At 37.3% G+C, this 27,373-nt stretch overlaps 2 protein-coding genes and 1 long non-coding RNA gene across 3 annotated transcripts; 2 read left to right on the plus strand and 1 right to left on the minus strand.

Annotated features, from left to right (window-relative positions):
• Positions 1-1,385: 1,385 nt before the first annotated feature.
• On the plus strand, positions 1,386-7,989 carry LOC149596164 (uncharacterized). Its single transcript, XM_089861295.1, has 9 exons — positions 1,386-1,432; positions 2,193-2,331; positions 6,049-6,125; positions 6,327-6,498; positions 6,582-6,746; positions 6,803-6,971; positions 7,118-7,335; positions 7,399-7,718; positions 7,779-7,989. Exons 1-9 carry the CDS (start codon positions 1,386-1,388, stop codon positions 7,987-7,989), a joined length of 1,518 nt encoding a protein of 505 aa, XP_089717421.1.
• Positions 7,990-15,378: 7,389 nt separating this feature from the next.
• Positions 15,379-18,473, minus strand: LOC149596165 (uncharacterized). The gene is made up of 5 exons (XM_089861369.1): positions 18,222-18,473; positions 18,053-18,158; positions 17,071-17,386; positions 16,638-16,756; positions 15,379-16,577 (listed from the first exon to the last, which is right to left on the minus strand). The coding sequence occupies exons 1-5, from the start codon at positions 18,308-18,310 to the stop codon at positions 16,293-16,295; spliced, it is 915 nt and encodes a 304-aa protein (XP_089717495.1). The 5' UTR covers positions 18,311-18,473; the 3' UTR covers positions 15,379-16,292.
• Positions 17,253-21,336, plus strand: LOC149596166 (uncharacterized). The gene is made up of 3 exons (XR_016379386.1): positions 17,253-17,388; positions 19,849-20,558; positions 20,624-21,336. It is a non-coding gene; the product is annotated as an uncharacterized LOC149596166 (long non-coding RNA).
• Positions 21,337-27,373: the final 6,037 nt, after the last annotated feature.

Below are 27,373 nucleotides of genomic sequence, written 5' to 3' on the forward strand. Positions count from 1 at the left end.
ATTGAAATGCAGCGCGTGCTGGCGCGTGAGCTAGCGCGTGGGTTAAAAATATTTTTAAGTCTATACAAAAAGGTCAAGTTAACCTTACACTACGAGAAATGAGATACTATACCTTTTCAGCATTTGCTAGTACTGTAAAGTTAGGCTGTGAAAAAGTGAAACCTTGGGTCTAACTCGCAAAAGTTTTTCCACCTCATAATGTTAAGCTCCATAGAGTTTAACATTACGAGTTCGGATTGAGTCAGGGATTTTCTTAATGAAACTGTAAGCAAAAAGAGACCCAAGTTAGTGAAAATGACCAAATCAAGCTATTTAAAAGGGTCAGGTACTTCTTTTTAAAATAAACATACTTTAAAGGTCTGTGCTATAATTCAGTTCAATATGCGGGCTTATATATTTAAATTAAAGTTTTGGGCGAAATTCAATTGTGTTATTTTGGAGTGCAGCTCAGAATGCAAAGTAATGGTTATCATTTCATATAAAAAACCTTAAAAAATCGCATAAATTCAATTACGTGAGAATTGAAGAAAAAAGTCCTGAGCGAGTGAAGCGAGCTCCGCGATTTTTTTATCTCACCAAATGAGATAACACTAATTCTACGGTTAAAACGTCATACAGCTGGGATTATAAATAATTACTTTGAAATCTCAAAAATTAGAACTTAATTGGACGATTTGTGAAATTATAAGACACTTTATAAAATATGGGACAATCTATAAGCCATATTTCGAAAGGGCCCCCAAAAGCCATTGGCCCGCCCGCAGTTGCAGGCTCTGCTCCCCTGGGTTACGCCACTGCTAAAATATAAATTAAGAAGGTATCTTAAGTATAAAATTTCAACCGAGACACATAATTAAACGAAAATTAGACCCGCCAGAGAAGTTTTTAATAAATATAGTGTTATATTTCTTGAAAAATATCAAGTTAAAGTTTCAAGGCGGTGAAATGGCAAATTAGCGTCGTCTACTGTAGAGTAATGAACAATTAGCGTCGTCTGCTGTAGAATAATCTTTTGAGGTACTTACATTTTTAATTAAATTAACATACTTAGACTTAATTAATTTTGATGAAACTTGAAAAAGGCACACCTTGAATAGTTACTTGTTAATTTGAAAGTATTCCGAAACTTAATTTCGCTTTAGTTTTTAAATGATTCGATGTGCAGGAGCACCAAAAGCCCCATGTTATTCCTATGGGAAAATCGGCGAAAATCTGTGAATTTTCATTTAACATTACGGGAGGGTGTGGGATCTTATCTAGAAGGGCCTACCGGCCCTCTAGAATGATTTTGGTATTATGGGTGACAAATTTTTGGAGGGGCCCGCGGCCATTTATAAAATATTTGGGGGGGCTCGGTCCCCACGGGCCTATAGAACTCTACGCCTATGTGTTCTTCCATTCACAAGTCTTTCATATTACGAGCTCCATTGTGGTAGGGATCTTGCCTTAATCGGTATCTATCTACGCTTGTTTTCGTGTATCCGGGTCAACAAACAAACACATAGACAGACATACAAAACCAAACCCAACCTAACCTAACCTAGCCTAACCTAACCCAACCCGAATAAATTTATTATTTGCAAATTTTCACTATATTTACGCTATTAACTTCTACATAAACCTATTTTAGCGGTCAAAAATTGAAAATGGCAAATGTAGAATTTGAATTTATTATTAATGGCAGATGCAAATAAAAATTGCTTTTACAAATATAAAACGTCATCGTTGATTGTTAAAATGAATCGATTATAGGAATACGCCTAAGACATTCCGAGCTAAATTGGGAATTAAAAATAGACTTCATTTTGCACGAGTGAACAAACTTTTTGGTTTCTTTAATCGATTTTTCTTCTCAAAAGTTCAAACGTTAAATTTTAATGAAGGCTTGAAAGCATTAAGTGTAACCGAGCTCATATAAATCCATTACGAGAATAATTAGCTGAAGTGTTTAACTAACTTTGTTGAAAAATCATCCAACCGTAACATCATGGTATGCAATATGAACCAGCTTCGAATAGAACTCAATCTTGGAAAGGGGAAATATTCCCGTAGCAAAGTAATTCCCATCAATGTCCAATTCTACCCAATCTCAGTTTTATGAAACTTTCAAAAATATTGAACAGATTTTCTGGGTTTAAGGCGTAGTTTAATAATAATTATGGAAATTAATTTAATTTCAATGTCGCGTCAAGCTTCATGATTTTGCCTAATTATTCGGCGATTCTTTTTAAACCCCAGCAACAGATTAGTAAGCGGGAGTCGGTGGTTAAGAGCAAGAGCGGTTCAAACGCTCATAATGACGTCTTTCACCAAAACTCAGCCATGGAACGAGTAAAGAATTACTTGATGCCATAAATGTACTTAAAAGGACAAGTATAGGTTTGATCCTTTTGTCCTCACCTTATCCTTAACTTTCTGGCTATGTTTATGCCGAATTAATTGGTTTCTATCAAGTAATGAACGTTGATTGCCCGCGATAATAGCACACTAGCTTAAAACCATGCTCTTGGAGGGTTGCCAAGAAATTTTCAGATTCAAATTTCCTGACTTTTCCAGGTTTCCCCTGACCTTTTCCACGAGCTTCGCGATTTTGGTGTCTGGGTAAACGTGGTCTCGCTAAAACCGTGCTTAAAAGTTCACCCAGATGGATGCTTGAACCGCGAATAGTTTAGCCACTTGACCAAAATGTCATGACCTTTTTGGTCCATTTTGAAATTCACTGACCAATAATTATAGCCTCTTACTAAATACTAACGCTTAACAGCGTAGAAGTGAATTAAAAGTCAAAAATAAAACCGTTTCTACTTCATATATCTTTGAGTGTAGAGAGTTTGTGTCGTTTTCAGCGACATCCCTTACAAAAATCTTCTTAAGAGTTCTAAAGGAATTTCTTTGGAACCCTACGGAGCCCTTGGGATAATTTTCTAAAGAAACTATTTCCAAAGACTTCCTTGGAATTTCCTAAAGAATTCTTGAGACAAATTTCGAAAGAATGTCTTGGGATTATTTTCTAAAGAAATTCTTTAGGGATTCTAGAGATAAATTTCTTAAGAAGGTCTAGGGATTATTTTCTAAAGAAATTCTTTAGGAATTCTAGAGATAAATTTCCAAAGAATGACGAGGGATTATTTTCTAAAGAAATTCTTTAAGAATTCTAGAGATAAATTTCCAAAGAATGTCTTCGGACTATTTTCTAAAGAAATTCTTTAGGCATTCTAGAGATAAATTTCCAAAGAACTTCTTGGGATTATTTTCTAAAGAAATTCTTTAGGAATTCTAGAGATAAATTTCCAAAGAATGTTTTGGGATTATTTTCTAAAGAAATTCTTTAGGAATTCTAGAGATAAATTTCCAAAGAATGTTTTGGAATTATTTTCTAAAGAAATTCTTTAGAAATTCTTGAGATAAATTTCCAAAGAACGTCTAGGGATTATTTTACAACGAAATTCTTTAGGAATTCTTGAGATCAATTTCCAAAGAAAGTCTAGGGTTTATTTTCCAACGAAATTCTTGAGATCAATTTCCAAAGAAAGTCTAGGGTTTATTTTCCAACGAAATTCGTTTGGTATTCAAGAGAAAAATTTCCAAAGAAGGTTTATTTTCCAACGAAATTAGTTAAGAATTTTAGAGATGAATTTCAAAAGGCATATATTGCAATTATGCTTTACATATAATTATCTCAAAATATTTTACCCAAATTGTTTAGCTAAAGTTTTCCTAGATAGAAATTAACTTTATGGTTAAAAAAAAAAAATAAAAACGTTTCACGAAGGCTTGTCCCGTAGCTAAGGCTCAGCAACCGCTGAAATGGAATGTCATATTTACCTATTTTTTATTTATTTATTTTTTTGCCTTTAATAATCCGTGAGGTGTTTATGTAAAGGATAAAATAGATTAAAAGTAAAATAAGAGTTATTAAAATCGTTATGTTTAGATTTACAGGGAGTATAAGCTGTCAGTCGGAATTTTTGCTTAATTATCTTATGGCATGTTTTATCTTTATTTCGAGCGTAATTAGAGTCCAAAATAAATATTTTTTTAAAAACATTGTAGAGAAAACTAGCTTAAACGCGTTTCTGATACTCAAAAAACTTTCAGTGAATATACATTATTAAATTTAACAACAACGTCTGTATCTACTGCTTGGCCGTTGAAGCCTCCAAAACCCACTTAGTACCCCATACAATTGCACAAGGTTAAAACTTTCTGCCGTTTACGGATGTTTTAAGTCGATTAAATGTCTGACTTTAAAAGGAATTTCACACTGCATGCGAAAACTTAACTCGCTATAAGGGGTGTAGTTCAGCACATAAGAACTACACTTCCTGTATTGGGATATGGTTCTGCATGTAAGAACTATCCTCGTTTCAAGTGGTTAAATTAATTTACCACTTCTCTTTATATTTCCCAAGAAAATTCCATCGATATTTCCCACGAAAATTCCAAAGACATTTCACAAGTAAATTCCAAAGACATTTCAAAAGAAAATTCCAAAGACATTTCAAAAGAAAATTCCAAACACATTTCAAAAGAAAATTCCAAAAATATTTCCCAAGAAAATTCCAAAGATATTTCCCCAAGATATTTCCAAAGATATTTCCCCGAGATATTTCCAAAGATATTTCCAAGAAAATTCCAAAGGTATTTCCCAAGAAAATTCCAAAGATATTTCCCAAGAAAATTCCAAAGATATTTCCCAAGAAAATTCCAAAGATATTTCCAAAGTAGTTTCCAAAGATATTTCCAAAGTAGTTTCCAAAGATATTTCCAAAGTAGTTTCCAAAGAAAAAGAGGCCAATATTCCCCAATTTCCTAAAGAACGTCTTAAGGATTTCCATAGAAATTTCCCAAGGAATTTTCTTAAGAGTTCTTAAGAAGATTTTTGTAAGGGATGACAGAATAAAAATCGAAAATCTATCAGCAACTCCTTACAGTCTTCGAAGGTTTCGCAATTAATACTTGCTAGGTTAAAAAGGACCAAAATGACAATGAACCAATTTGAATTTCTTGGGAATAACCGGTATTTTAAATACAGGTAAAATTTGTATTTTCCTATGCCGTCGATTTGAAAAATTACATTTTGCTATTGGTGTGGTCATGTAACAAGATCGAGCTTTGCGATGGTGTTTTGTATGTCTGGCTATGTGTGTGTTTGTACCCCCGGATACACGAAAAACAAGCGTGGATAGATACCGATTAAGGCAAGATCCCCTACCACAATGGAGCTCGTAATATGAAAGAATTGTGAATGGAAGAACACTAGCGCTATGGCACAAGTTAAAAGCAGTTTTCCTGACTTCAGATGGACGTTGAACAAGTTTGTGGGGACCCTTGATAAGAAAAGATCCTCTTCGGCTCTTGGGAGTATTGGGAAAGAAACAAAATTGGCATCTTCATCCGGTTAGATTGCGGCAATCCGCAAGCTTAGGTTTACTTTGATGGATGGCTGTATCGAAACCGATTTGTTAGAAATCTTATATAGGAGAATTATTTTCTTTATAGAAAGGTTTGATGGGTTTGCGCGGGAGGATGGGAAGTGCGGGCATGATAGCTTGAATAAGAGATTAATTTTCAGGCGAAGAGGGCACTATGTACTAAATCTGGGTCACTGTTATTAAATTATAGTTGTCGTTGAAAAGTTCTCCTGTCCCTTCAATATATAATGTATATAGTTCAAATAGGTTTTTAGATACGATTGCGTTCTCTACGATAATGATCTGTTAGTGTGTAGGTTTGTGCGTGTGGACGTTAGACAGTCCTTATTGGCTAGGTGTGGTAATAACTTAAATATACCGCAACCGTTGTCCATCTCGAATATTTCCTTAGCAAATTTGAAAACATGAATACAGTACTATATTAGCACTTGCGAAACTACCACGCTCTACTCACCCCAACCGCACTTAACTAATACGGAAATTTTATTTTTGTGACTTTTATTTATACAGGTACGCCCAAGATACTAACATAAACGCGTCGACAATAACGGTGAGCTTATGAACGTTCGGTCGCGTTGAATTATTTCGATAAAACTTTTATTTTTCTTGTCAGGAATCGTGGGACTTGAAACGATTATTCTCAACTTACAAAATCATAGAGGAATATCTAAAACGATCCTTCAACATGAAGTATTTTTCATACTACTTTGAATTTGATTGAACTATATAAACTATTGTAGTCATCGCTCTGATTGATGTGCTAATATTTGAGAATTTAAAGTTTAGTTGCTTTGTTTGACTTGATTTTTCTAACCATATATCAAGAAGCACACCCAACACTGAAATAATGGATGAATAATAGTTTAAGTTCATAATTTAGCTTCCCTAAAGTGTGGCTCTTTTTACACTTTCTACTGTCAACTATCTTAACATCAGCAAACCTATGGACTTTAATATCTCATTGTTTATTAATTTTGTCGATGGTTTTAGAGTATGTTACGAAGGCCATGAAGTTAGCTTTTTTGATCTTGCCAAAATATTCACTGAACCTGATGCTTTCAACGTAAGCGAAACTAAAAATTAAATCAAAATTTAATTTCAGAAATTGATCACAGTTTGAATGACCCTTCTTAAATCCGGTTTTAGAAGTCAAATCTTATCATGTTCTCTGCGCCACTCTCATATTTCGATGGTCGACAGGAATATTTCACTCCGTCTCCGGTGTACGAATCGGCCAAGTTAATTATCCTGTCTGCCGCCCCGAAAAGAGTCTTGTCCACGTCCTTGTCCTTCTTAAATATGGACACTCCCGTAAACATTGCTGAATTACAAACCAATTCAATGAATTACATTCTTCGTTCAATTAGGTGGTGATTTTAATGGTGTCAGCCTTGGTTCTTCTGTCACTTTTGCTCGTCGTTCACTCCATCATGACCAAGAAATACAAGTCGGTGCCCACCAAGAAAGTTGTCAAGAAAATGGCCCAACAAATCCTGGGAAATTTTTGGGAAAACGCGTCACTCTTGTGCGCCGAACGTAAGTTCTCACACACTTGAAAATAATATTTCCCATTACGTCGGATCGTAACGCGAGCCAGTGTCCACAATCCAATTAGCGGAGATTGCATTCCCGTAACGATAGTTGGATAGGACTTTAATGAAACGTAATTACTTTCCCTACAGCTCTTCCCTCCATTTTGCCCCACATTACTTGTCGTCTGCTCGCTGCGTCGTGGCTGATTGGTGTGACTTTCATTCTGTTTTTCTTGGGTTGTTATTTGCGGACGGAGTTCACGACGGAAAGCTACAATCGCATCGACACCCTCGCGGACTTGATCAAATCGGGAATTCCACCAATAATGGCAAAAGAAACCGGAACTTTCGAGTATCTGAAAATATTAGTAAATAGGAGTTTCCATGACAAGTTACTCAATTCCTCTGACGTCATTATTGCCTATCTATAGGCAACGCATGACTCGGTTGTTAAGGAATGGCTAGACGCACTCGACAAGGACCAAATTTTCACCAATCCTGTAGAATATCTAACTCTCGATGGATACGTTCCTCTACTTTCTGGGGAAAAGGCTCTGATCACGAAAGACACATATCTGGTTTTGATGATGGGACAATTATTGACATCCGATCCCGAGAGTAAAAAGTTCTTTGAGGACAACGGGGGACTTTACATTTCGCAACAAGAACTTGAATCGGAATACTTACACGTCATGTTCAACACCTCTTGGATGAAAAGCAGCCCCATAGTGCACGAGTCCCTCCAACTGATGTCGGTATGAATTTTATCGTAAAATTATTAATGATCTTGAGGAATGTTGTTCTATTGCAGCATGGAACCATTGTTCGAAACGCAAGCGATGGACTATCTGGATTTACAGATGCGGCACTTAATTGAACAAGTTATCTGGAAGAGACCCATGAAAAGTGCGACTGATTTGGACCTGAGTAGCGTCAGCGTTCCCTTTTACTTACTTCTCATGCTGTTTTCAGGAACAGTTGCCGTGGCTCTAACCGAAATATTCTTCAACGGATTTGCTTAAACATTAAATGCGTCACGAGACGAAACTGAATGTTTCGAAAATCTAAAAAATATTTTGCACTTCAATCAAGCACACCAACAAAATAACGGCTCTCTTGAACGCCACTTCAAATGTTCCCTTTAATTTATAGGTGTAATTATGCACAATTGCAATCGAGTGTAAAATTAATTAGCAATTCAATACAAATTACATGGCTTAACCGTCAAAAATATAAATAGTCTTGGTTGTTTTTCTTTAACAAACTTGTTGATTGAATAGGTTGACGTGTTTATGGCAGTTTTGAAATGAAGAAAAAAAGAACAGTTGTATTTTACCGGTTGGAAATTGAAAAAGGTACATATTGAATTTTAATTTATTTGGGAAGGGTAGATGCAAATAAAAATTGCTTTTTCAAATCTTAAACGTCATCGTTGATTTTAAATACGAGTTAATTGTAAGCATACGTCAAAGACATTTTGAGCTAAACTGGGAATTTAAAATACACTTCAGTTTACAGGAGTGAAGTAAAATTTTAGTTTCTGAGATGGATTTTTCTTCACAACATCAAATGGCCCTATTATTCTAAACTTTTCCTCATCGACCTGCCAATTTTTATCTCAATATCCTGAAATTTGTATCTTTCTTGAAAGAATACTCAATCAATATCGGAATTTTGGGTCTTAATTAAAGATGACACGAAAAATTAAGAGTGGACCAGCATAGATGTCTATTTTGTGATCCATGCACAAGCACAGTGAGATCCACTCCCCCCTCCTCCCCTCAACTTCAAAAAGTGCTTTGAAACTCTTGCCTAACAGTCAACGTTGGAAAGATTGGAATACAAACGCTCGACCTAAGAAAGTTTTGGTTTCTTGAATCGATTTCTCTCCTAAAAGTTCAAACATTAAATTTTAACGAAGGTTTGAAAGCATTAAGTTAAACCGAGCTCATATAAATCCATTACGAGAATAATTAGCCGAATTGTTTCACTATCTTTGTTTGAAAAATCATCCAACCGTAATATCATTTAAATGGCGTGTAATTCAATCTTGAAAAGGGCAAATATACCTGTAGGAAAGTAATTCCTTTCCATGTCCAACTGCACCCAATCTCGGGTTCATAAAACTTTCAGAAATATTGAACAGTTTTTCCAAGTTTATGGCGTCGTTCCAAGGAATATATTCAATTTCAATGTCACGTCAAGCTTCCTGATTTCACCAAATTTTTCCGCGATTCCTTTTAAACCCCAGCAACAGTCTAAAGCGCTCTCAATGACGCCTTGAACCAAAACTCAGCCATGGAACGAGTCGAGAATTACTTGATTGAACTTAAAAGAAGTAGTATAAAATATTCTTCCAACTCTCGATTGTAGATTTAATTATAGATTTGTTACTTTTGTCTATACCTTATCCTTAACTTTCTGGCTATTTTTATGCTAAATTAATTGGCGCCTATCAAATACAGAACGTCCATTTCCCGCGACAATAGTACACTTACTTGAAACCGCGCCCTTTTAAGTTTTTTTCTCGGCGCTAACTTAAAGGAATAGATAAGCCTGCTATTTTTTTTATCCTTGATATATTTATAAGTAGCGTAAGTGCAAAGATCCGGGTTTTATTTTTTAATTACGATTCCAGCTTTTCAATTAAATACCATTAATTAACTTATATGGGCGCAGCCATTGACCTCTGTAACGAAGCTTCTCTGTGTGTTGTGTGACGTGTTAGTCCAAACGATGATTGGCTCATACACTCCGCCAGTAAGATAGCTCGTTTTACACGTAGTCTGCTCACTCTGCTGCTAGAAACGTAACGTTCCCTTAAATTTCGTTTTCTGGATCGTTTCACTCTTTTTAAAGTTATATTATTGGCCAACAGAGGGTGAGCAAGAGCCAATAAGATTTTAGACTAGGAAATTGGCGCAATTTTTGAAAATACAGAAAGGCACCTCACAGTATGGCCTAACGCGAAGGGGCCAGGGTATTACGTTACATGCTCATATCTTCCTTAATATTGTGGATAAATACATGGTCCCAATATTAAATTAATCAAAAATGTCTTGATTAGAATCAAGTCCTAAAAAGTATCGATAAGACTGAGGTTATCACTTGACTGAAGGATCAGATATTAACTTTTCTTTTTAATTGAAACTTAAAGGCATGCTTAAGAAAAAACAACGTTCCATTACCGTTTTCCGTTGAAATAACTTATTTTACAGGTAATCAATTTCAAAAATTTACTTATCTCGGGTTTTCGGGCACAATTCCATTCCCCCAAAACATTTTATCATTACATTAATCACTTTTGAGAGAGTACGTGTATGACATTCCCTCATTTGTGTCCGGCATGCTTCGCAGTGGATACGTTTTAAAACAATGGCGGAAAATTAAGTAGGGACAGTTAGATTTTTACTCGTGGTTATGAAAAATTATGCAATGTCTAGTGTACTTCAGTCAACAGTCATACTGTTCATTCTCATAATCAAGACATTTTTGATTAATATCTGCTCCTTCAGTCTTCATTTTAGTTAAGATTGTTAAGAAACTGTTTTACATTTTCAAAATCTACACTAAGCAGAAACATATAAAAAGGGGACCGTAACTTTAGCTCAATCAGTCATTTATTTATAATGATACTCCAAAAAATAAAAACGTAACTCATTGAAAGTTTGTATTCTTATTGTAATTAACATAATACAATTTTTTACAACCCTTTATTGAAACGCGAGGCGCTCCCCTAAAAATTCCACAAATAGGACCAAATTGACAGTTTTACACAATTGTTTAAAACGCTGATTTAGCCTATGTCTGTTTAACCTTTAGCTCAAACTTTTCATAAGCCCAATATGAAATTCTGATATCCTTAAAACTTCTCAAAGACGATCCGAGATTATCAATTTCGAACTTTTTGTAGCATTAACTAACGTCAGTTTCATATTAAGCTTATAAACAGGGCCGGAAATAAGCACAGGACACTGGACACATGTCCTATAAAACATTTTTCTTATTTCCGCCCCTGCTTATAAACCTTAAACACAATATAGTCAGGGCAATGCCGACTCAATTTATAAGGGCTACCCTAAAAGTCCACAAAGGTGATCCAAGATTGTTAATACGCCTAAAAAGTGCCCTCTTCAAAATAAGTAGCCGGGGAAAAGAGAGCATGATCGAGTGGGCTTTGCTAGTGGGTATTTTGGTACCTTGAAGGAGAGAGTGATGGAGTGGAAACCCTCATACCTTAAGCTTGGATGAGACAGTCTCATCCAAGCCTTAAGCGTTGCCTTTGTACCCCCACCTACGGCACCATAGTCCTCCCATCATCCCCAGCGGTTAGGTAGGGTCGTGCCGGACGAAATTGTAAAGGACGCTCCCTCTATCTCAAAAATAGAAGCTAGTTCTCATTCAAATAAAATGGCGCTACGCGGCAGCACTTAGCAATCGCCTACGGAAGGGTAGGGGCGTGCGCGAGGTACACTGGGAGGTCGCCCATCATCATTTCCAATCCATCTGACTCCCTTATCCCTGTTGGTACTAAGTAACGGGGGTTGGGACTCCATCACGCACTCGACAACGCAAAGCAACTCGCGCCAGCGTGGGAAATAAGGCGGTAACATAGGGCAAATGACGAGTTTAAAAATTGCCTGTTACAGTTCAAAAATTAAATCGGAGGGGGGTCAGTGGTCCACGAGACTACTAAAAAATGCAAGGGTAACCAGAGTCCACACATTAAAATTCTAATATTTTAATTATCCACTTCCTTAGCTTAGCAGACGACGTGCTCTGGCCAATGGTCACAGACCAGTTTATTTATTCAAAGTCAGGAGGGTCTCTGGCCTAATGTCCAGTTTAAAAAAATCCTTATTTCCCACCCTGACTCGCGCTATAGCGCAAGGCAAGCAGCTTGCGACGTGTTGCGCGTGATCGAGTAGGCTATGGTCCGGTCAAAAGAAATCTTCAGTTCAGCGTTGTAAATAAGGCGGTGGCACAGGGAAAATTACCAGTTTAAAAATTAAATCGGAGGGGGAGCAGTGGTCCACAGGACCACTAAGGAAATTCTAGGGTAACCAGGGTCCAGACATTATCTCAACTATTTTAATTACCCACTTCTTTAGTTTAGCAGACGCCGCGCCCCAGTGGCGTCGCCAGGGTCTCGATTTTGGGAGGGCTTAAGCCCTACCTAAAGCACTGTGTTACCAATTTTTCAAAACACATCACGTTTATCACGACACCCTCTTGTCTATAAGACGAATATTAGAGTAATAAAATAAGGAAAAGTAATTAAGGACTGAACGCATGTTTTATCAAAAAAGCTTTTGCATCACACAAATTAATTTGATTACTGTTAAAATGTTTGAATATAACTTGACATTGACCATATCAGGACTAGACTAAACTCGAGTGGGCGTGCTTAATTGAGGGGGTCAGTTAATGGGAAAATTTCAATTATTCGATTCGGATATCCTCGGTAGTTAGTGGCTAGAGGACGGGGCGAAGTTATTTTTTAGACCTTGCTTCGGAAGGCACGCGATTGAGGCGAAAGGGGGTAGATGTTGCCCTCAGTGCTTGGAACAGTGTAGGGTAGCTATGCTACAGAAAAAAATCAAGAAAATAGACTGTTACGACTGTATAAATACGCTCTAGATGATATAAATATGAAATAGTGTTTCTGTGTGTATTTCACTTTCATATAGTAAAAACTTCAATTCACCCCAACTGAATAATTAGGAGAGGCTTTCAGTAAATATATGGGGGCGCTTTAAAGAAATTTTAGGAGGCGCTTCGGAGAATTTTCAGGGGGCTGAAGCGCCTCCAAAAAACCCCTGGCGACGCCACTGCCGCGCCCTGGTCAATGGTCATGGACCAGTTCATTTATTCCTGGGCAGGGGGTCGCTGGCCCAAATGTCTAGTTTTTAAAAAATCCCTATTTCCCACCCTGATTCAGTTGGGAGTCCTGGAGCTCCTAAAGTCCAGAGATGCATATGACAAGGATTCATTTCTCATAAGCGAGAATGGCCAACACTGTTGTGTAAAAAGACAGCCTGGCAGCTTGGTATTTTTTTACTTCTAAGTCAGCTGGGTTTTCACCTTTAAAAGTTAATACAGCCCTTTGAATTTAAATAATTAGAAATGAGAAATGTTATTAAATGAATAAATCTATACGGTTGCAGTTGTGTCGAAATGAGAGCAATTAAATATGTGTCTTTGATATTTAGCTCTGATAATTTCAGAAACTTAATAAAAAGTAGTGTTATGTATTTAACCAGAATTTATTTTATTGAAATTTATTAATAATTATTTAATTAAAAAAATTGTAATACTATTTTATGTTTTAAATTTTACAAATAAAATTCAAAACAGTAAACATAGGGCAAAGGTTATATTGTATTATAATTAGCCTGTGGGATTGATTTTAGCTATATCGCAATTAGAGCTCGACATTTTCTATCCATTATCCACAAATTAGTAATTAATTTGAATGAAAATAGGTGGATATCTTTTATTAATTGGGAAATAATGCACACACTTTACATTTAAATTTTAGAAGTTAATTTATTATTTACTTTGTGTACATAATATTCAGCATTAATTTCACTAAGGAAATAAACTAATTACCTACGACTACGAGGAATTAACTAGTATATGTTAATGTTTAAAATTATAATTTAATCGTTTCAAAACTAATATGGTTTTGAACCGGTTTTAATAATTTAGTTATTAAAATTTATGATTATCGATTGGTCAATAATGAAAATTAACCAATGGTGGAACTAATTTTTTTTAAACTCAATGAAACTGAAATATCAATGAATCATCTACTGAAAGAGGTATCAACCTATTATTTTTTTTCAAAAGAAGGTAAATAAGGATTAGATGGCTTGCTGTTTCAAACAAGATTTTTAACCATGAATAGAATATTTTGTTAAAGGAATAGCGACCTGATTTAAAAATTATCTCAAATCTAAAGAAAACCTTACTTTTTTGAGAGTTTAAACTCTTCTGATTCCAAAAATATGCTTAATAAATATTTAAATATGAGGAAAACACAGAAAAAAAACACTTTGAAAACTTGAAATTTGGGGGCAAAAGCAAATTTGCGGAGAAGATTTTTGGCGGGTTTTTCCCCTTGCTACGTCACTCAGGGCATCTCGCGGAAAAGCCAAGCGCGCGCCCGAGACTCCCGAGTCTACCAATGCCGCGCGAATCTGAATAAATTAGGCTTAACGCGGCGCTGAGACACTAACAGGCGTCACGTGAGCGACATCAAGAGAGAAAATTTCTCCTTACTACGTCATCAAACGAAAGAAAATTCAGCTAAGCCTTTTCCAAACACAAAACTTTGATTGCAATTTTATAAATTTCTACGAAATAAAATAAAAAAGTAAACATATCATAATAAACTAGATTTTTCAAGGATTTTTTTCGTATTTTAAGTTTGTGGATGACGAAAATTATGGCACTAACTCTTTAATTTTTGTCAAATTTAGATATTCGGTAATCGAGTTGATATGAATAAAGCCATTTTTGCTCATGTCTGTTTTAAACTTTAATCACAGATTTCGCTTACCATTTCACAAGCATAATAAACACTACTGAAGGACGCAAATCTATCTGTGATCGTTAACAGTGACCAATATAGCAATTTGCCCAATTAATCGGTTTGAACTTCATTTGCACATTTCTATTCGTTAATTTGAAATGTTGCGAGAAATTTGAATGGAATATAAGTAGATATCTCTTTCAGTAGATAATTTTTGATGTTGATATTTAAGATTCATGGAGTTAAAAAAATTATTAAGCTTTGATATCAACATCGGTTAATTTACGATATGGGCTTATGATGGTAGTCTGTTTATAAGATTAAATCGTTACTTTAAGTGTCACTAGACAGTATCTACCTCCAAAATCGAGAGTTAGTAACTTTATAACCATCTCCTAGTCACAGGATATCCGAGGGTCAATTTCTTATATCATTGACATGTGATAATCTGACGAAGGCTTACTATAGCTCAGTCAACTTTTGGCAAGGCCTAATACCGCTTTGCTTGACTTTCGCGGTCAAATTCCTTTTTAAGCATAGATCATATAGTATCCACCCTTGATTTTCATTTCGCAACACACTTTGGATTCGTAAACCTCGACGCGCACCACGATTAGAAGCATTAAAATGCAAAAACAACACACTGACCGCATACATTTTTAGTAAATAACATTTCTCACTACAGCTGTTTTCGGGGCTGACAGACGGCGATAAAGAAAAAGCCTTCGGAGTCCGGCCCTTTAAAGGGGGTAGTTTCGAGGGAACGAAATTCAAATGCAAGGCGCTTCCCTTGAATTCGTAAATACCGACGTTTAACGCAATTATTATATTGAAATGTTAAACAATTAAGTTAAATTTAAGAAAACTAAGCACTACTTTCAAAGTCTAAACTTTAAAAATACGACGATACGAGAAGGCGAAGTAACAACAAGAGGTAAACATTTTTATAAATGGCAAAAATTAACGGTAAGCCAAGGCTTAGCGCAATTTCACCGCCTTAAAGAAAGTGCCAAGTTTAGAAATAGATTGTGGGCCAATAAAAAGGTGGAAAATTATGAAATTAGGCTTATATTAAAGCTTGAAACCTACTTTATATTATATTTGAAATCCATCCATGAGCAAATCCTCAAAAATATGAAAATGGCAACGAAAAAGGACCCACTCTCAAATTTTTTTCCCCTTAAAAAAATGGCGGCCACAAACGGGGTAATTTGTCACGGCGGCAATATTAAAGCAGTCTTATCTCACTATCGATAGGCCATTTCAACCAAAAGGCATTATTGGTCGTGCTGATATTTACCAATAAAACAGCGTATCCATGCTAAAATATCGCTGATTGGGGTAGTTTTTAAAATTTAAAATTAAACATACTTAAAATTAATTTTTCTCAAAAACCTTAAAAATGGTCCTAGAAAAAGGTTTAAATTTTGATATAAAACCGTTCCCAAACGTAACAAACGAATATTTCATTTCAAAAGGGTGGCGACAAAATGGCTAAATTTGAAAAAAACTCCATGTTATTTCTATGGGAAAATTTAACTTTTTCACCAAAAGGGCTGATTAATTTTATGGAAATGAAAACCACCCTAAGCAACTTTATTTTTTATACAATAAACTAATGGGTGGATCTTCTTGAAATTTTAACCACATATTGAGGGCCCGAATTGTAGTTCTGTGGAATTTTTTCAAAGCAGTTAATACGATACAAAAAAAGTAATAACCAATCAAAAAACCATCCTTATACATTAAAGTCGGTATGAAGTCTGATCTAAGAGAGCTATCGCTCTCCTAGAATTTAAGGTTTTCAAGTATATTTGAGGGTAGTTTCTTGTTGAATAACAAATGTAGAGCTGTCGTTTCGAATTCCGTTTCTCCAATGTGCAATACCCTTTTCGATTTAAACAATTGAGTGTAAATTCTAAAAATGACAGAGTCAATATATTTAATTTCGTGCAATAAAACGCCCTCTCCTTTCAGAAAGATGTCGGTGACGTTTTCTTCATAAAAATTATCGTAATAATATCCATTTAAAGCCATTCTCTTTCGAAGCTTCTTGTACACAGTGTCAGATCTCTGTGTTTAGTCAAGACTTAATGTTTGATCATGTTTAATTGATTTATGACCTGCACTTACGTTGATAATTTTATTTAGCTTTCCATTTTTCAAAATTAAACGTACAATATTGGGATTTCTAATTAAATCTTCAATAGTGTTGAGAAACTCTGATTTTGAAATCAAAACTTGGCTTTTCACTGAACCATGGTATGATTTTATGAGAATAAACGTGGCCAGAATCCACGATCCAACCAAAATCCTCGCTGGTAGTGTTCGCCCCAAAGAGGCCAGATTGCTTGCAATTAGGATGTTACAGTGGTTTCAAAGCCATGTTGTAAGCGATAAGAATGGATTGTGTAGAGGGATAAATCCGCATTCTTCCTGTTACCTATCATTTTACAAACTCACTTAACAGTCGGGGTTCAGTATACCAGATTAGACGATACCAGTAAATGAGTGATTTTGTTTGGACAAGTTTAAGAATGTGCATTGAAAAAATTAAATACTTAACAGTTTAATAAAAGATTTGATGAAAAGAGCCACATCATTCGAAACAAACTGCTACAACATATTCTCTCATTCTTTAAACGGGTAGTACTTGAGATAAAAAGAGAAGTGAGAGATACAAAAACAAGAGCTAGTAAAGCATAAATGTAAATAGTAGAATTCATTCCTAGTAGGCTCATAGATGTTGATGCCAAGTCGTTGTTGACCCGAGATATTGTACTGAAGATCCTGTAGCCTGATATTGATAATGGTGGTGAGACGTCATGCGTCATTACGCAACTCGGATTGAGGAAATAGAATGACATAAATGTATCCAATACCTGTAAGTTTCTAAATATTATTTTCCCATTCTTTATAACTCAAAGTGGTTCACTTGATCAATCTCAACAGAATCAAAAAATCCTTGAGTTAGTATACTGTGAAGGCAAGTAAGCCTTACTCTTCTATTTTCGTTTCGTCTTTTTTAAATCGAATTTCCCACACCCTCTTGTAATGCTTAAAAAATAACAGTTTCCACTAATTTTTCTTCAGGATTAACATAGGGTATATATATAGTGCTCCAGCACACCTACTAATTTAAAAACACAGCAAATTTACGTTTCGGAATACTTTCCAATTAACAATCAACTATTTAAGGTGTTTATGCAGATAAAAAATCACTAGATAATCAAAATAGCCTAACAGTTGATAGTACCCTTCCTGCCCCGATGCTCTTTTATGAACGTTTATCAAACTATTATATTTGAAAGTTATCAAAAATGAGTGTAAATACAAATCAGCAGTTTCCAAATTAATTATTAATAGACCATTCCAATATATAATTGGAGAGAATCAAAGGCATTGGCGGGGCCGCCATATTAGTCTCGTTTAATCTCGCCAAGAGGCAACATTAGAGGGAGCCCGCGGGAGACAAGCCTATTAACATTGCCTCTTGAGCGAAAGAAATAGATTATTTGCTGTCATAATTTAATTTGCACTATACATACGTCAAGCTTAATCGCGGTGAACATATTTTTTGAAAGTTTTCGGTTGATAGTCTGATTCAATCTTTTAACACTACCAATGACGTCTTCCTTACTTAAAAATTGCCAACTAAAAAATCGGGTACGTTAAAACCTTCAGTAAATGACTTAAAAGTATCTAGTAAATTCTTACGTTATGTTTTTCATATAAAGCAATAAGATTTTCGTCAACGTAATTACATCCATATCGTACCTATTGTACTGTGGGTTTTCCAAAAGCATATTGACTTCACCCTATTCAGTATGACTTATTAAAACCCTTTTACATGTCTCGACAAACATGTACGAGTACACCCAGACAGACAGACACACACACACGATCGTTACAGAACCTCTCCGTGACATACGTCACTCGGAGAGGTAAGAACCGCAGCAACTTAATCCAATTTCTAGAATACAAGTAACTGGAAACTTTTATAAAGATCTGGACCAGGGCTGTGCGGGTCCAGATTTTTGGGTGTCGGGTAAATTTCGGGTAATAGAAAATTGGACCCGCGGGTATCGGGTCTGGGTGTCGGGTAAATTTCGGGTAATAGAAAATTGGACCCGCGGGTATCGAGTCCAATTTTCAATTACCCGTCGGGTCTTCGGGTCCTTCAAAATCCCCAAAATTAGCTTTCGGGTCCAATTCGGGTCTTTGCTTTTCCTTACAGTCCAATTAAAAGCTAGATTTCAAAGCTGAGCCATTATCCCCCATAGTGTAATTCATTAAACAATATTAATTAATAACTTAATACCAGGAGTTCATAATAACCCCTCTTTGGGGAGGAAGTATGAAACTGGCCATAGAGCTAGTGGTAAAAATCGCGAACAACAGTGGTTGCGCATAGAAAGGATTAGCCTGTTTATGGACATACTTATATTAAAAATACTGCGAATAAATTTCCAAACCGTTTTAATTTAACCACGGAATTCTCACTCACACATATCACAACAAAACATCATTGACGATCGTTTAAATGTTTTGTAGAAAACTAGAAACCCCGACTAAAAGCCAACATCTTAGCCAAGGCTTAATTTACACTGTTCTGACAGAAGCAGACGCGAGCCATTTTCGCTCCCAAAATCACTAGATAAAAATAGTGCTAAACCGGAAGTGTGTAAGTTAATGCGCGTGGGCGCTAAAAAGTGGGGTAACTATTTTTTTGGGAGTTAAGCGGTGTATGAATCCGCTGAGCTTTACGGCGAAACTTTGTTGTTTCGTACTTCGGGTTATTATGAACTCCTGTTAATACTAATTAATAACTTAATACTAATTAAATTATTTAATTATGAAAGGCAGAAGTATTGAAACACGCGCGGTACCGTCGTGAACTGGAGCCGTCAGACTCGGCGGCAAAGGCTTAAAATTGGGAATCGGGTACCCGTTCGGGTCCTAAAAAATGTGTTTCGGGTATCGGGTCGGGTACCCGACCCGGACCCGAAGACGGGTACCCGAGATTTAAAGATCTGGACTTATTTACTCACTCAATTTTTTATATAAAGAAATATTTTAAAAAGAAGGATAACTTAGTTAATTGATTAAAAATTAATCCGCAACAACGAAAACCAATGTCTAGAAAGATTGTAAAGATTTGGACTTATTTTTTTTATATTGAAAATTATTTTAAGGAGAGAGAAAACTTGGTTAATTGAATATTTTTTGTTTGAACTTTCAATTTCACGCTACCTATGTTTTAGTTATATTTAATTACCGTGATTGAATTTAGATATTTTATTCGAAACGTTTACATTTTGTTTTACATTAATTTAAATTTTAGATTTTTAATTTAAGACGTCGTGACCCATTGTAAAAGGCCGAAAGGTGTTATGGACACGCAATAAACACTTGATTGATTGATTAAAGACGACATCGTCCGCATCATCTTCCTCTTGCGGGACCAACAGGACGGCGGGCAACAAAATTTCTTCCCCCTCTGCCTATTGCGCGACCAACTGGAGGATCGGCAACAAAGTTTCTTTCGTCCTCTGGTTCGTCTACTGGTCGCCCCACTTGAGGACGTTCGTTGCCCTCAACTGGTCCTGCCCGACCGCGTCTCGGCCGCCGTACTGGAGGCTGGGCGGCGGGCGGGTTCTTCTCTTAAATCATCTCGGGCGGCGGGATGGTGATCCATTTCTTCCGGAGCTAGCTCCTCTTGGTTGAAATCGTCATCATCATGGCCTTGAAATATCGGTCGATGACCTCGTACCTGCCCAGGTACTTCGCAATAGACACTTACACGGCAATTATCCGAGATAGAAAAAAGTCTCTGCATATTGGTGACTAGATTTTGAAATAAAGACATTTATTATTTTGGTATTAACCTTTGTTTTACTTAAGGGTAAGACTATGGTAAATTTCATCCTGTATTGCTTGCCTTACATACCTAGGAGGATTCATACCATTTACATAAGGAGGCCTGGTTTTAGACTCATTCAGTGAGTCAGGCCTCCTTGCGTAACACCTTAAGCCTGGCCTCCCGTGTAAATGGTATGAATAGTCTTAGTCTGTAAACTATGTATAAACTGAGACTGCACTATCCCTTTAAATTTCAGGCGGTGCAAAAATTGGAAAAATTAGGGTGCCATAGCCGAGGGTAGAGCGTGTAATTGGCTAGACCGAGCAAGGATAACTCATAAGTTCATAAGATATGTTCACCATAAGTTTGTAACTGGAGCTTGTCATGAAGTGACAACGCAGGTTGTAGATTCTCATAAAACGAATATACGCCTATTGAGACGCTGTCAAAGGCTTAGTACAGACCATAGATATAGTAAAACTATAAAGGGTCTAGATCCACTTCGCTGGCTTAGGCTTAACGAAAAAACGCGGAAGGGGCAACGAGCAGACAGCCGCTATTTTCTGGGGGTAGCCGTATAAAACGCCATCTATCGGGGACAAATTAGCGGCCAAAATTGGAACTATCATAAGGATGAGTGGCACTCTATGTTAACTCCCTATAGGGCATAATAAGTCAAACCCTCGGAGATGCCATTACTCCATTTTATACGAGCTAAGAGCGGAAAAACGTATTTTATAAATTTTACACCTGTAAAATCTTTTAAAAAACACTTGGAACTTGTATTTCTACTTACTTTCGAGGAAATACCACCGTTTTCTGAAGGTAAGAGTCTTTTTTTTTATACATTTATTAGTAATAAAAACATTTAAGGCGAGCTAAGCCTTGGTCATGGCCATAATGTAGAAGTAGATTTGGAAATGGAGTAATGGCATCTCCGAGGGTTTGACTTATTATGCCCTATAGGGAGTTAACATAGAGTGCCCTTGGATGAAGGGCGCATCCTACTACCTAGGAGTAGAATTGGTAGAAAATGTGTTGAGCTAGAAAAATTCAAATAAGGAACCCCGAATTTATAAACTGGTCCCACCGTCAGTTTTTTCCAAAAACCATAATTAATAAAGTGGTCCCTGGGACCACTGACCCCAACTTTTGGAATAAATAAACTGGTCCGAGCAATTAATAAACTGGTTTTGGACTTGTAAACCTGTCTTATTTCCAACCCTGCTAGACGCCATACATGATACCTCCAGTTGTGAGCAGTCTGGGAAATAAGGATATTTTTTAAACTAGTCCTTGGGACCAGTGACCCCCCTAGTGTCGTAAATAATAAACTGGTCTCCGGAGTGGTCCCAGCCTTTGTTCTCCTATAAATTTGCAATTAATAAACTGGTCCCGAGGACCAGTAACCCCCACTTTTTGAATTAAAAAACTAGTCCAAGCAATTAATAAACTGGTTTTGGACCAGATGAAGTGTGCTATTTCCCAGACTGGTTGTGAGAGAGTCTTTTAAATATAAACAGCAGAACTCGCAGCAGACAACTCCTTCTAAAGACTTAAGCTATCCACCTGCACCATGCCTAAAGCACCGCGCGTCACCTCCTTAAACTAAGGCACCATCTCGGGCTTAGGAGGAGGCGGAGTCTATTTATACTTTTTTGTGGATTAGGGCTGTGCGAATAGTACTTTTTAAGGTATTCGTCGAATACCAAATAGCAATGTTTTTGGGAGCCATCTCTCGGCTCGGAATAGGAAAATGACCAAATAATTTGACCAAATAGTGTGAAGTCCAAAAATTCGACCAAATTTAAATTTCTATAAAACTATTCTACCAAATTTCAAATTTATAAATGATGGGACACTCAAAGGTACTATTTAAAACCTGAAAACTTATTTTTAATCAAAATTAGGTTAGCTGTCAATATATCCCTGCTCGCTTTGCAGTGCATGAGCTCTTCCACGATGATACCATACTTTTTTATAGGTATATTGTAGTGATATGTTACTTACAAGGAATTTCGACAAGTTCATTTACCCATTACCTCTTTAAAGGGCTCCTTCGGACCCTTAGACACATGGCCCCGCGGATTTCCGAACCCCCCTACCTAGCCAGAGAGAGGGAGAGTACTGAGGAAGATCGTCTATGAAGAGGGGATGGAAATCCGCGGGGCCATGTGTCTAAGGGTCCGAAGGAGCCCTTTAAACCTCTCATGGATTATTCTTGTCTATGAACTTCTAGACTGAAAGGCAGATTCCAGCTATAGCCTCATAGATCACGCGACTCGGCGAAAGCAGGCAATATTTAACAATAGCCACGTCGGAATTTTCAGGCTGTGTCTGCCGAGTCGCGCCATCTCTGAGGCCATGGTCCTGCGGAAACGCTATCACAGAGCCCTCAAGTTCACAAAATCAACCGAAAAATTCAAAAACTTGTTGCGAATACCAAATAATTTGGTCAATGGTCTGATAAAATCATGCATTTTCTCGTGGTTTTATCCGCTATAGAGCTATTTCAGTGGGGGAAAAATTTCGTCTGCTAAGAAAATTGGGCCTGCCTTTGGCAGACCGGGGCGGACATTTTGTGAGGGTTTTCTCTATGGGCAAATAGCATTGGTGACGTAGCCATTACCCCCTCTGAAATAGCTCTATAGAATAGTCGGTTTTTCGAAGCTCATTATTTGGTATTCTAGAATTTTGAAAACCATTATTCGATTCGTCGGTGCGAATAGTAAACCTCTATTTTGACCAAATTATTTGGTCCGACCAAATAGTAACGAATAGTCTGCACGGCCCTAGTTTTAAATGAAAGGTTGAACATTAAACTGGTACCTTTCGAAGTTTTATTGAAAACAATTAATAATAAGTATTATTTTTTGTACTTTTAACAACATACTTAAACTTACGACCTTTTATTCTGTTGGACTTACGTGGTATAATCCTAGCTAAAATCATAGAGAAGCGTACTGTTGGACCATAGCCCACTCGATCACGCGCGTCACGACGCAAGCAGCGCGAGCAGCTTGCGTCGTGACGCGCGTGATCAAGTGGGCTATGGTTGGACTTACGCTGTTTTACCGCTAATAGAGCGAAGTTTTTTGTTTACTAAATGCGTCGTCCGCTCTGTTTATGGACGAGCTTAAGGCGAATTTTTCCACTTTTCATCTAAAAGAAGGGGTTAATTAGTCCCAATTTTATTTTATTCTCGTAAGTTAAACTTCATTATAATTTAATAGAAAAGAATTTAAAGTTAAGATTTAGCCGATAATTTTTAAATTCACTGATTTCACTAAGCCTCGGTCAAAAGTTCAAGACAGGCTGATTGTAAATCATTGTACTATTGTAGACTAGAGACCAATTGGCCGTTTTGCGTTCGTTTTAATGTGTTTCACCTGGTGCCATCGGTCAACGATAGCCGCTAATTAGCTAATTTGTTTAAATTAAATCAATTTTTGTTGTTTAAAGTAGATCAATGCAAAATACGCACAAGGGTTCGTTCCCTGGTTTCTCGACTGGTGCCGTCAGGCAACGGTTACCGCTACGAAGATTTTTTTTTTTTTTTTATGGGATGACGAGCTAGGGTTTACAATAAACCTTACAGCTCCGGGTAATAGTAGTTGGACATGAAGGGAGGAGGGTTCGGGACTAAGTATTTAATATTAAATTTTGAGGAATTTTCTTAGTCCTAGTTTAAAAGCAGGTAATGAGGGGACCAAAACCAGATCATAGGGGAGAGAGTTCCAGATGGGAATAACCCGCCGAAAAAAGGAGTACTTCATGGGGTCTTTACAGGATGAGGGTAGGAAAAGTTTACGCCTATGCCCTCGGGTATTGTGAGTTGCTGAAGGAGGATACCTAAAAAAAATTTGATCTTCACGGGAAAGAATACGAAATAAGCTAACTAGATCTAGGTAAGTACGTCGGGATGCGAGAGGTGACCAATTTAAAGCAGATAATCGCGCCTCACGTGGTAATTTACGAAGATGAAGGGGGATTTTTGAGGCCCTGGCCTGTATTTTATTTAATAAATTTATATCAGCAACGCGATATGGATTCCATATTTGGCTGCCAAATTCGATAACAGGGAGGACATAACATTGGAAGAGCCTGGTTAGCAGCTTATTTGAAATTTTTGGAAAATTTGCTCTAATAGTTGCAAGGAGACCCGTGGCACGACGGTACGTTTTGCTAATATGCGCGTGGAAGGTGAGGTCATGTGTGACCTGGATGCCTAAGTCCCGACATTCGTTAACACGTTGAATGTTTTTTCCGGCTTGGTAGTACGGGGATGGTAATGCAGGGTTAGCTTTGGTACGCGCAATTGATAGTACCATAGATTTTTGACTGTTGAAGGTTAGACCATTATCAACAGACCAGGACTCAAGCCGAGTAAGGTCAGCTTGAAGAAGACTGACATCATTAAAAGAGTGAATTTCGCGGTAAATTTTAAGGTCATCTGCAAATAAACATAGGGGGGAAGTTAAGTTGTTCGGAAGGTCATTTATATAGATTAGGAACAAAAGCGGGCCGAGAACACTGCCCTGGGGTACTCCACTAACAACAGGAAGGGGGTCGCCAAGGCAAGCATTGACGCGCACTGATTGGGATCTGTTTTGGAGGTAGGATTTAATCCAACATAGGATATTGTTACGGACGCCTAAAGAATCGAGCTTGGCTAAGAGCCGTGCATGGGGGACAGTATCAAATGCCTTAGCAAGATCGAGATATATAACATCAACACGTGTTCCCGAATCATAGGCGGCCAACCAGGTATTAAAGGCGGATAACAGATTTGATTCCACTGACCGGTTATTAAGGAATCCGTGTTGAAAATTACTGAGGACGGGGCCTACAAATTTTAACAGCGGGGCGCGAATGCATTTTTCTAAAACCTTACAAACTGTAGAAGTAAGACTAATAGGTCTGTAATTAGCAGCATCGCTTTTTTTTCCCTTGCCCTTATAAATAGGGGTAACATGCGCTGTGCACCAATCACAAGGTAATGCACCTTCAGATAAGGATATGGTAAAGAGAGCATGAAGTGGGTTGGATAAAGAAGAGGCACAATTTTTTAGGACTCTATTGGGTATCCCATCTGGACCAGAGGCACTTTTAACATCAAGTTTACGGAGGATAGAGTAAATGTCATTGGGTGTTGGATAGAAATCTTGCATGGTATTCCGTTTTTAAACCGTTCGGTAGGCAAATATTAAGGCGAGATGGCATAGAGCGTAGGTTTCGACGCACAAATCGGTAGAAAGCGCGAGGATTTGCGTGAATAGAGTTTAGCTTGCGATGGTGAGATTTTGCAGTTGCATCGTGGAGGAGTTTTTTAACTAGTCGCGTTTGTTGTTTATAGGCCGCTTGCGTAAGATTATGACGAAGTGAGTTTCCAGACTTCGAAAGTCGACATAGTTTTTTCCAAAGTGTCTCTTTTTTTCGTATCGCACGTTTGGTGGATACCGATATCCAAGGGCGAGACGAACGGGCATCCGAGTGGTCATATAAGGGGATAGACTTAGCGATGAAGTCAAAGAGCGTATTTTTAAAGTAAGTCCAAGCAGCATCAGTGGCTAGACCAGTGATAACGGACCAGTCATGGTTAGATATTAGGTAGTTAAGGCGAACATAGTCACCACGCGTGTAGTCAAAGTCTCGGGTGAAATGGCCAGAGTTTGATTTGGATGGACCCAGGAGGGGATATAAAACGTGTAGAACTGAGTGGTCACTACCTCCAAGTGGTGGGAGAGCGGCGACCGTTGGTATTATATTAAGTTTGGTTAATACAAGATCTAGTGTATTGGCACTCACTAAATGGCTTTGGCTGTAACGAGTGGGGAAATTTACATGTTGCTGGAGAGCCGCGGAATGTAAGAGGTCAAGGAAAGCTCTATGAAGCTTTGTCGATCCTATGGAACATGATAAAGTTGACCAGCATATTTTGGGTAGGTTGAAGTCTCCCGTGATGATGATTTCCCCAGCACGAAAAGAGAAAGACTTGATGTCCTGATAGAGATTTAAGGTGGCTGCCTCCGACGTATTGGGAGCACGATAGATGCACCCAAGTATAATCCAGGAGGTTGAGGAACGTGGTTTTAATTCAAGCCATACAGCTTCACATGGGAAGTTATTTGATGAAAAACTAAATCTTGACGGAGATAAATAAACACCCCACCACCAGGGCGATCAGAACGGTCTTGACGTAGTAGGGTATAGCCAGGCAGGTTATATACCGCATCACTTAACGAGGGAGTAGCCCAGGTTTCAGTTATGCAGATACAATCTGCATTCCAAGTGTGAGATAACGCTGATAGTTCTTGCCTTTTACCATATAGATTTTGGGCATTAAATGAAATTACGACGAGGCTGGTGGTGGACGGTGGGGTATCAGTTAGTTTTTTTGCATGGATAAGGTGTTGTTGGAATGAAAGGGTTGGTATTGAACAGGATTGGAATTGGGAGAGGAGAGAGGTAACGGCATACTATGGGTTGAATTTTCAGGGATGGGCGTGTCTTGTGAGTTAGTACCACGCACAATTAATTTACCCTGACGAATAACAAGGTTTGTTTCACCTCTGGCGCGACGGTCGCGTAGTTTTTTTACTAGGAAAATAAATGATAGATTCAATCACACTGTCACTAAACCCTGTCATCAAATCAATATTTTTAATTCAGCCTCTTCCAAGCGCGAAATTACAAATTAAAGGGATGTACAGTGTGTTAATTAATTAATAAAAATTTTGGATAAATATGTAACACACTATCACTATTAAATTTCTGAAGAGAAGAAAAACGGTTGAAATTAATTTTTTTTTTAATTTAAAAAGCAAATTTGGCTCAGAAAAAACCCAGCGCCAGAAGCCTGTCTTATAAAATTTTCACAAGATGATTCGTTCAAGAATGTCTAGAATTAAGTCGCATAGAAGTAATAAATATTTCACCTAAGTCAGCTGACTTGGCCAGGCAGGGCATAGCCCACTCGATCCATGCTCACGGACGCTGCTCTGCA

Source organism: Phalangium opilio, unplaced genomic scaffold, assembly GCF_054372755.1.
Source record: "Phalangium opilio isolate 3A_F unplaced genomic scaffold, DU_Popi_V2 ptg000390l_1, whole genome shotgun sequence".
In the NCBI taxonomy this organism is placed as follows: Eukaryota; Metazoa; Arthropoda; class Arachnida; order Opiliones; family Phalangiidae; genus Phalangium; species Phalangium opilio.